Raw genomic sequence first — 11,205 nt, 5'->3', positions numbered from 1 at the left:
TGTGCCACTCTGCCTCCAGAAATGCCTTATACCACTATGGCATTTAGGGGGTTAAAAGGCATACTATGGGGCAGAGTGGCATATAGGGAAGTATAAGGCATTTCGGGAGGCAGAGTGGCATATAGAGGGTTAAAAGGCATTTCTGGAGGCAGAGTGGCATTAATGGGGTTAAAAGGCATTTCATAGAACAGTCTGCCTACAGAGGTGCTTCTGACTCCCGGTGTGTTGTCCGGGCAGCAGGTAGATGTCTACGCGACTCGCGTAGGCAACTTCCGCTGCAGCCGGAAGGAGGTGCGGTTAGCAGCGGGGGTTGTCTCCGTCCATCGCGCATACACCCTCCGGCTGTCAGAGAGAATTCCCCTCACCGGTGCGTGGAACTTTGATCTCTGACAGCCGGGGAAGGTCTGCGCGATGGACGGAGACAAACCCCTCCTTCCGGATGCAGTGGTAGTTGCCTACGCGAATCGCGTAGAGCTCTGATTAGAAGACGACCTTGAATATAAGATGAGGGGTATTTTTCAGAGCATTTGCTCTAAAAAACCAAAACAAAACACTTGTCTTATAATGGAGCAAATACGGTAATACACAGCACACCTCTTTAAAAAGAAAGAGGGTAGGCTCACTCAGTTTACCTTTAATATGGAGCACAAACTAAATGGTGAAGGCAGGACATATTTCTTCCAGTCAGTGCAGTTTTTTTCCCTTCATTAAAAATAATTTTCAGCTGTTATGCTCCATGATGAATGGTTAGGTAGATGCTATTCATATATAACTGGGGTAAATCTATTGGTATAGGAATCTAAAAGCGTAAGCACAAAGGGCAGTGAGCTGTAAATACTCAGTAACTAATGTGTTGATAGAATAATTACTATCGCTGAATTTACTGTAATGAAATGTGAAATTATAATTAGTTATCTATGATGAAATGTGAAATTTACATTAATTATAATTGATCTATCTTTGGAGTATAGTCACGAAATAAAATAGTGCATGAATTTTAATGTATTTATTAATTTGAATTGGAAATAAATATGAATATAACAGTATGTGAACTGACATTGGAAAAAAGGCCCAAAAAATGATTTTTTTTAAAAACTAACCTATTTAAGAAGTCTTAGAAGCTGTGGTTTCAATCGAGGAGATATTTAGATGTTTAAGCAAAACAAATATCTAACATGGTTCCTGTATCTTCATGAGGAAAATGCTTCTCTGTCTTTCTGCTATAAAGGGGCCCCCTGGACCAATAGGGAAGGGGGTCATGACTGCTGGCCCATGCACAGGGCTGCAGTCAGGGTCTCTTTTCATTGGTGAGTAGCTGCAACATTGTTGCAGCTATAAGAGTTAGATTGGGGGTAAGGTGTGAACTTTACCTCTTTCCCCTTTGTCACCAGCAATCTGCAGACGTTCCCCTCCTGCCCTCCCTAATGTTATACACCTCAAGGTTTTGTTGCACTACGTTTGGTCGGTTCATGTTATTTATATGTTTGTTACCTTTCTTTTTAATCTTGTCTTGTTTGATTGTCACAGCTGCGGTCTGGGTCCCCTGGCCAGCGCGGGTTACAAAGAAGCATGGTATGTTCGCCCATAATGGGCTTGGGGAGGCGCGTCCTGTGGGCGGCTTATGGCACCTACGGGGCTAGGACTCTTGGCTTGTTTGTTGGGGTAATTATCTGCCTGTTGGGCTTAGTGCTTAACAGCTGGCAGGCCGTTTTAGAATTAGTGGTCTGTTCTACCGCTGGCCTGGGGAATGTTTATTCTAATAAAGCTGTGGCCAAAAGCCCTTCCCCACTAATGTGTCCTGTGTCTTCATTTGGGGTACTGGGGTCGGTCATTTTTAGCTCTCTTGTTATGGGCTTAAGCAGTCAAGTTTCAGATAGTAGGCAGGATAAATAGTGCAACTGTTTTCAGTTTGCACTCGTCTCCTCATTTCATAATATTTCCCTAATTATCTCACACCTGGGTCATCACCATGATTACCCAAATTACAATCACTATATTTAAACAATGTTTTCTTTCTTTCCTTCTTTCTCTTTCTTTCTTTCTTTCTTTCTTTCTTTCTCTTTCTTTCTTTCTTTCTTTCTTTCTCCTTCAAGACACACACCCTTTCCATATCCCAAATTCGCTTAATTTATTATTAATCCATACTTAGGAGGATGTGCCTATGCAGCCCTCTTTGTTTGACTTACTCTATTCCATTTATTCCAGTCCTAATTCTTAGATAAAGGGCTACTTCGTATTTTATTAATTTGGTTTTCTTTTCTTATTTGTATTAGATGATATGGTTGCAAATCAATGGGAGGAGGTGTAGACGGCCATATGTACTCCCCTTGTGATTGACCTAAAGGGGGTATAATTGGGGTACTAGGCCCTGGTTTGGTCATTTTCTCTCTTTTATTTTTTCATTAACATTTGTAGGTTCTTGAGGGTTGGTTGTGGCATGGATAGGGAACTCCACTGGATCTAACAATGTAAAAATATAAAAGGGTTCATAGCCAAATATTAACCCCAGTGAGTAGTATGTTGAGTTTTATATTTTGGTTCCCTGGGTTTGAACATTTGGAGAGTAGGGTGCTCATGTCTACACCAGTGGTCAGGGCCACATCTAGGAGTTAACTAAGAGGGGACAGGTGGGGAATCCAGGCCAGGAGATCCAACGCTCCCTAACTTAAGAACCACTAATTAAGGGGTGCACCCTTAAAGTACTCTCTCTGATGCAGAGATAAATCATTTTAGGGCCTATCGGGTCAAGGAAAAAAAAACAACAGAGAAACTAGTTGAGGCAACACGGATATAAGTCCTCTCTGAGACTACTGTTAAAGGCTACTGCACCTCCTTCCCGACTTTTGTCTAAAGGCTGTCTTATACAGCGGACATTTACTTTTAAGGGATCCATGTATAAAGTGGATATAGAGGCAAAAGATGATCATTGTTGACCTTGTTCGCATGCCCCTACCCAGAATCCCTTGTGGTTGTGGCAGCACCATGAGATTTCTGAGAGAAAAAACAAGCCTTCTGGCCTGTCTGGTGTTTGTAGATTAGTGTTTAGCAATGCTTCTACTACCCACATACACTTATACAAAGATTAGACATTCATGCTTACCTACACTTATATATAGATTAGACAACCATGCACACATGCACTTTAAAAAGATTAGACATTCATGCTCACATACACTTATACATAGACATTCATGCTCACATACACTTATACACAGACATTTATGCTCACACTTAAGCACAGACATCTATGCTCACATACACTTATACATAGACATCTATGCTAACCTATGTAAAAGCATACATGCCACCGTCCATCCGTCCATTCATCAGTACACAAGGGGGTACTCCTTACATCTCCTGCAGTTTTGATTCCACTGTGCTAGCAGCCTCGGCTTTAACGTGGGGTCACGTGACGTAACGTAACATGACCTCGTTGCGCTCCTGTATTATCGTGCCGGTTCAACATCGCTTAAAGAGAGGGCCTTTTCTACCTCGACTGGCTTGATCCAGGTCAGAAAGGCCCTTTCTCAACTGGCACAAGGAGACAGGAGTGAGTGGCTGCAGGGGTCCCCGGGCCCTGCTGCAGTTGCAACCCCTGTAGTTCTGCCACTGATTGGAGGTATTGGCAACCTTAGAAACTTTTTCTTTTCAAGGCCACATCATTTCTTTTTACTTTGTAAAAATATATATATATATTATATAAGTTATATTATAATATATATAAATATTATATATATATATATATATATATATATATATAATATTTTTTTTCCAAGGGGATAAACTTTCCCTACAACACCATCATATTACTTTTTGTAGTTAGTTAAACTAAGTTCTACTTTGAATGGGGAGTTTATCCCAAGTGATCTACTTTGTTTAGTCAGAATTACTTCCCTGTGGATTTTCTTTTTTTTTGCTTGTTTCGTTCATATGTACGAATAGAGAAATATATATATATATATATATATATATATATATAATAGGTTATAACAGTGGGTATGACAGTCTCTGTATAGTAGTATCAAGGTATCACAGTGGAGATGATACTGTTCAATAGAGCGGAAAGTCATGAGCATTAAAGAACGGAGCACGATGCTGCTGGTTTGCTGGTTAATTCATATCACTTTCTCCCAAATGTTGTTGAGATTGTTATTTTTGCTTATCCTCTGGGTGTCTCCTTGCACCTCTCAAATCCAGAAATCCCCATGTAATCTTATAAGAAGAATGTATACATTTGAATATGAGTATTTCCAGGACGGGGATATCATTATTGGAGGAATATTCACAGTTAACACCTGGATAACGAACTGGTACGCTGGCTCGGATATCCTAACACATCAAGCGTGTACGCAGTGAGTAGAATTTAAATTCTGTATTTGTGATACATTTACATCATGCAGGATTACGCAGGAGCTGTTCACAGATAATGTGACGAGATCATACATGAAGCACAGTATGCAGCCAGGCAGAGCGAGAGTAAAGTTCAAATATTAATTTATAATAAATATTAACATTTGTTTTTGACATTTTCTTCCTTGAAACAATTGTATTCTGGATCCAGATCTAAATGAAAGAACTATTATGTTTATTGTAGAATTTATTGTAGAATCTGGCATCTATTTAAAGAAATTGTTACAGTTCCATGAATAATACCCCTCTCCTACAATTTAAACACAATTTTTAATTGTTTTTGTAAACCTCCTCATTTTATGTGTGCCTTCATATTTCTCCATTTTTTTGTAAGGAATATTTAATTAGATTAAAAAAAAAAAAAAAAAAAGAAATAAGTTCAAACATATTTTGGCAATAAAGTATTTATTACAAATAGCAATTCTTGTGTGCGGGGGTTAAACTTTGTATCACTATGGCAACCACTGAAATGTCCCTGTTGATTGAATCTTTGTTTTTTTATTATTAACACCAAAACTGAGATTAATAAATGTAAAAGGTATTTAGTGAGAACAGCATTGCATCTACAGAGCTGCTGCTGCTGCAAAAAAAAGCCATGTTAACCCTTTCAGTACCAAAAACCGTACACTGTACTTTGCTTGGCATCCTGGTTTAGGGACAGATGGTGAGTTTATAATCACTTAGTTTAACACTTTCAGGACCAATGCTCTCTCGTCCTCATTCAACATTCTCTCTTTCTAATTTATTTCACCCACACAAATAAAAAAAAAAAATCAGGTCATGTAGGGTTTTCTTTTTAAACCATAATTCGGTAAACATTGTTTAACCGTTTTACTGCTGGAAATAATTGTACATAGCTAGTGAAAGTGAGGAAAAAAAAATCATACACCTGCATACACTTCATATGCTTAGGATTTGCATTTTTTTCCAGTTATATGGAAAAGGCGCCAATTTCCCCCCCGAAATTGTAACATTTTTAAAATGTCTTTCCTAGGGTATGTCCAACTGCAGAGAAACAGACTCTGATTTTCATTCTGTGTGTGATGTCCCACATGCATAGTTTTCTCCTGTTTTCTCATGTTTTGAGGAAGCTGCGGACCTTTATAATGAGGGGTATTTATTTTTCTTTTTAGAGTTGTTATTTTGTGTATTCATTTTTTTTCTTTCTTTTTTTACAATATTTTCTAAAAAATATTTGCACCGTAACCTAGACCCCATTTTTTTGTAACATCACTTTCAGCAAAGTGCACAGTGCCCAATTGTTTTAGTTTTGGGGAGTGCATATGGTGTTGACGTTTATTCAGCCAGAACTTACCAGCCGCTAATACAACCCCTCCACTACCTCTCCCCTTTTTCCGTACCATATGTCACTTCTCACTCCATTCCCTCTAGATTGTAAGCTTGTGAGCCGAGCCCTCTTTACCTAATGTACCGGTTTGTATTAGTCTGTCTGTTCTAGTTTCGTCATTCACCTTTAATATATGTATTGTAAGAAGCACTGCATAAATAGCTATATAAAGAAAAGATAATAATTATAATAGATAGCGAACCAAATTAGGCATATGTAACATTTGCAATAACTCTATAACTAAAGGCTGTAGCAGTCACATAACATTGAGTCTTTTTCTTCTCAGTTTGAAATTTGAATACTATACGCATATTCTGGCTTTTATCTTCACCATCGATGAGATAAACAGAAACCCAGACATTTTACCCAACGTTACCCTGGGATATTATGCATTTGATTCCTGCGGATATGTGAATAAAGCCATAAAGAATGTGATGCAGATAATATCGGGACGCATCACGCAGGCTCCTAATTATTTCTGTGACAAACACGGCCAGGTGGTGGGTTTTATTGGAGATATTGGTTCTTCTACTACCCTGGCAATGGCACAGATCTTGAATCTATATGGTTACCCTCAGGTAGGTAGAGTTGTTTTATACCCATAAAGGTGTAAATATCAGTTGCCCAAGAAGAGCATTCAAGCAGGACAACTTCAAAATGTACCAGATGTATTTAGACAATATAATGCTTTAGATATGGTTAGTTCCATGGACTGATTGTGTGCACTTTACAATGATCGTGAACGTGACATGACTGGTTCAGATTGTACTTAATATAATGAATGTTTGGTTTGAGTGATCTGACGAAGCCAAAGATAATAATGCTTGAGGTACCATGCCCGTAGAATATTAAGTGAGGTTTTGAATGAGCTTACAACCTGATTTTATCAGACTTTCATTATCAAATTATTATAATTGTTATTATATGGGTTTATTTTAGAACTATATTTTTTGTTATTTTTTATTTGTTTATTACTAACGTAAGACTCATCCTTATCAAGGGCATGTGCATTGAAAAGTTTGGTTGCCCGGTGCCTGATTTTTGCATTTTTTTTCCTATGAATCATTTTCATGGCATCTACGAAATGGCTCTAATCCTACCCCTCTGATGTGTTTTCCTCCTCTATCGATCTCTATGGTTCAAACCCTAAGCCTCTGATATGTTCTCCTCCTCTATTCATCTCTATTGGTGTTCCTCCCTTGGACAATTAATCTCTTCTTTGGATTCCATTACCGCTTCTTATGATACACAAATTTACCTTTTGCACCCTGAATTATCATCCTCTCCTCTAACTTTAATCACTCTATTTCTGAAATTGTCTCCTGGAGGGCATCCCTGAAGCTCAACATATCCATGGTTGAGCTTCAAGTTATTCCCTCTCCCTCACCACTCTCTGCATTTCCTGATCTCTTCATTACAGTTGGGTGTCTCAATATAGCCAAGAGACTCAGATAGCTGTCTTGAATTTGCTCTCTCCTTCACCCATCATGCCCAGATGCAAAATATATATATGGAATTTATCTTTTGCCTCACACAAGAGACTACCAAAATAACAGACGTGCAAATGGGCCAAAAAAGATTTGGATACATTTTTTGGTTTTGTTTTTGGTCCATTCGTTTTCGGGAAATGAATTACATTCCCTGTCCATTCGGTTCAGACAAAAATGTGGGGGCATTTTTAACTCGGGAACTAAATTTGTTGCCCAGTGCCCACATTCACTCTCTCACACTCTCATTCACTCTCTCATGCACTCTTAATGTTTTCCTACCAAAATGACGTCACCAAAAGTACCATGCTTTGCCTTATGGTGAATATAAGGTGAATCACAGCGCTTTAAGGGACGTCCTAGTCTCTCTATTAGTTCTCTGTACCCTCCAGAGTTAAATTTAAGCTCCCAACCCTGATCTACAGAGTCCTTGAAGATAATGCGCCCACCTTTATCTCAGCTCTTCTTGCGGTTTCCTCTGATCACCTCTTCCCACTGGCATATTCATGGTTTTACCCATGTTAGGAATTGCACTGTTTGCACCACATTAAAAGCTCAAATTTTTTTTGTCCAGGTCAAAATTTCAAGGATTCAGATAGACCAAACCTGTTTGTGTAATTGGCTTACACGCTTAAATCACATCCGTTATTTTTTTCTCCCAAAACATGTTACTGTTTCACAATAATCTATGTAATGGTGCTTACGGATTAACTCTTCAAAGACAGACATATGTCTCAGCCAACCATATAGAATGTATCTAGGAAATCAGGATAGAGAACCCAATGGCACTAGAAGGGTATGATCTACCAGTATTGTGCCTCGAATGGACAAGTATTGGGTGACAGGCGACATTACGTATGTGACAACCAATCAAATTTCCCTTTAAAGGTTTAATTACTTGCCAGATGCTGTTTATTTAATTCAATATATCTAGAGAGTTTACAGCTATGCTTTCCATTTTCCTAGATAAGCTATGGGGCTACAGACTCTATACTAAGTGACCGGAGACAATATCCATATTTCTACCGAACCGTTCAAGGGGATGAGATCCAGTATACTGCAGTTTTAAAGTTATTGAGACATTTTGAGTGGGACTGGGTTGGAATTATCACTACTGGAGATGACAGTGGAGAAAGGACATTGCGGTATCTGACCAGAGAGACCCCTAAATACGGCATCTGCATTGAGTTCTCGATTTTAATTACAAAAGAAGGAAAATTTACTGACTACGTTAACATTATTCGGAAATCTACAACTGAGATTATCATCATTTGTGGTTCATTTAATGCAAAATATATGACTCTGCTCATGAAGGTATCAGATGCACTTATTGATAAGACGCTCATCCTTCCTCCTTCATGGTCGCTTGAACATGAGGTTGTATTTACCGGAACCAAACTGTCAAACTGTAGTTTAGTATTCACACCACCCAGAAGATCCATCCCTGAAATGAACACTTTTGTCGATAGCGTCTACCCATCCAATCGCCCAAATGACCCATTACTAGAAGACATTTGGATATGTTTCTTTAAATGTTTGTCAAAAAACCCTAATAAAAACAGTTTTTTCCCAGTGGCACTTCATATTAAACTTCATAACTGTACCTGGAAGGAGAAAATTAAGGTGATCCCTGATCAAATACTTATAGGAACTCCTTATTTTGTGTATACTGCAGTAAATTCCATGGCCTTGGCATTGAACAGTATTGATATGCCGTCTATTAAGGATTCTACAGGAAAACAATTAGACAGATACAACTACAAAACGAAGGTGAATATTTATCTTTAATGGTATATGACGTAATACAGGGATGTCAGCAATCTTAACAGCCAACTGATGTGAAATGATCTCCCCAGGGTCAGTTCTAGAGTTTCTAGAACTTTAGAATTCAGGACTGTCATTCATTATAAGTGTCTAGTGGTCAACTGTTTGTCCTGTTTGTTCTTTCATCTTCTTTTCTGCCAGCTCCCTCAATCACTTGCTTTCTGCGTATAATAATATATTTTTTATTTTTTATTTGCAAAGATTTTCATGTATTTGGTTATAAAGGTGAAATTGTCAACAGATACATTCTTTACAGACATGATAATAATGTCATTAATTATTATATTTAATATATTTAATATATTTTTTTGTTTACTAATCACTCTTTAGTCACATTTTTACATCCCTTTGTTATCTTCTCTTCTCTGAAAGTATGGGTTAAGTCACCCAGGTCAAATAGATTCACACTGTTTCTTGTTATTTGAAAGCTAAATAACTACCTAAAGAAGGTTAATTACAAGGATCACTTTGGCAGCAACATCTTTTTTGATGAAAAAGGTGAAGTTCCGGAATTGTACGATATTATGAATTGGATAATAATACGTAATGGCAAGACACAAAATACCATCCCGAATCGGGTGGGTGCGTTTGATCCATCACTTCCAGATAACCAGCAAATCCTTATAGAAGACTGGAAGATAACATGGAAAAATGACAAGGTAAATATAAATATGATTTCATGCAAATAAACGTTTCCTGCACGTTAGAGCTCATTTTTATAATACAAAAAAAAACCTTTCATGAAGCCTCACAAATAAGGAATGCATTTTTAAAGTACTTTATAGGTACTTTAATATATGTTCTTCAACATTTTTAAATAAAAAGGAGAAGCCGGAGCACTGTGCCCCTTCCATGGTACTGTTGTCACCCAACAGATTGGCTGCTGAAATAATTGGGAAAGATAGCTGAACATAGTAGTTGGGAATGGCGGAAAAAGAGGAAATAATACGTATATTTGAGTTTATATTCCAATCATAAAAGAGTCTTTACTCATAGTTAAATTAAAATAAATATTAATTATAAAATAAACAAGATTGATATATTATTATTATTATGATTATTATTATTCTTTTTTTAGTATAGTTTATCCAGTTGTATTTATCAGTATCCGATAGTTATGCATATATCATCATCTAACATTTATGCCAGCATTGATTTTCATATTAGTTTTTTTCAGTAGATATGAAGCGACTTGGATTGTAACATAGAAAATATAGTAAGCTTGGGATATTATGATGTCACTGGTGGAACGGTCGCCTCAGAGGGTGTGCTTTCGCCTCTGACAGGGACAGGACCTATACTGGTGATACAAGCATTCTGTTTTCAAAATGTTGTTGAATTTTATACAGCTGTATGAAATATGAGTTGTTCCTTTAGATGCCGCGAGCAAAGTGCAGTGATCCATGTCAACCCGGATCCAGAAAAGCATCAAAAGAAGGATTTCACATCTGCTGCTACGACTGTATCCCATGTTCAGAAGGAGAATTTACCAACGTGTCAGGTACGCCATTATACCACCAAGAGGTCCTCAGTAAATCTGCATTTTCATACACAGGGAATATGAATTTGGCCAAAATAAATAGCAGATACAACGCCCGAGCAGCAAATAAAAGTCTTTAAAGTATCTATTTGTTAGCAAAAATTAAACTTTAGGATGTTGCATAAAACTGCACTTTTTTCACTTTTTTACAGACAATTTCTACCCTTATTACTCTAATTCACTAATAGTCGCAGGGTTTGTCTTAGTTAAAGGTTTACTCAATGGACCAGACTTGACAACATGTCTGGTCAATATCTGCAGAGGATACTTGAATAGATAGAGTCTTGCAATGAATCATCCAAACACTTGTGGCCGCTAGTGAATGGGGTCATATATAAATATACTGTATAATGTACGCTCCCGTGGCCATTTTACAATTAACTTAGCCTCTCCACCCCAACGGGCAGTTGGCAGTGGGTATCAATATCCCAAAGGGTATTACTTTATTATTAGAATGAATTAAATTGGTGTCTGAGAGCTTGTTCCAGTACACATCAAATAGGATGTGTTTATACATTTTGTTTGGGTTCATTCTATGTGTTATGTCATCGCGGCTTGGACCAAAAAATGTAATGCCAGCAGCGATAGGGAATAAC

At 37.7% G+C, this 11,205-nt stretch overlaps 1 protein-coding gene across 1 annotated transcript; it reads left to right on the top strand.

The window, feature by feature from the left end:
* The first annotated feature begins 4,224 nt into the window (after positions 1–4,224).
* Positions 4,225–10,689, top strand: LOC149279516 (vomeronasal type-2 receptor 1-like). The gene is made up of 5 exons (XM_089501094.1): positions 4,225–4,352; positions 6,045–6,336; positions 8,212–9,015; positions 9,498–9,728; positions 10,447–10,689. The coding sequence occupies exons 1-5, from the start codon at positions 4,225–4,227 to the stop codon at positions 10,687–10,689; spliced, it is 1,698 nt and encodes a 565-aa protein (XP_089357220.1).
* The last annotated feature ends 516 nt before the right edge of the window (positions 10,690–11,205 follow it).

Source organism: Sceloporus occidentalis, unplaced genomic scaffold (assembly GCF_023333645.1).
Source record: "Sceloporus occidentalis isolate IW3139 unplaced genomic scaffold, rSceOcc1.0.p SCAF_163, whole genome shotgun sequence".
In the NCBI taxonomy this organism is placed as follows: Eukaryota; Metazoa; Chordata; class Lepidosauria; order Squamata; family Phrynosomatidae; genus Sceloporus; species Sceloporus occidentalis.
This window is presented reverse-complemented; position numbering and strand designations above follow the sequence as displayed.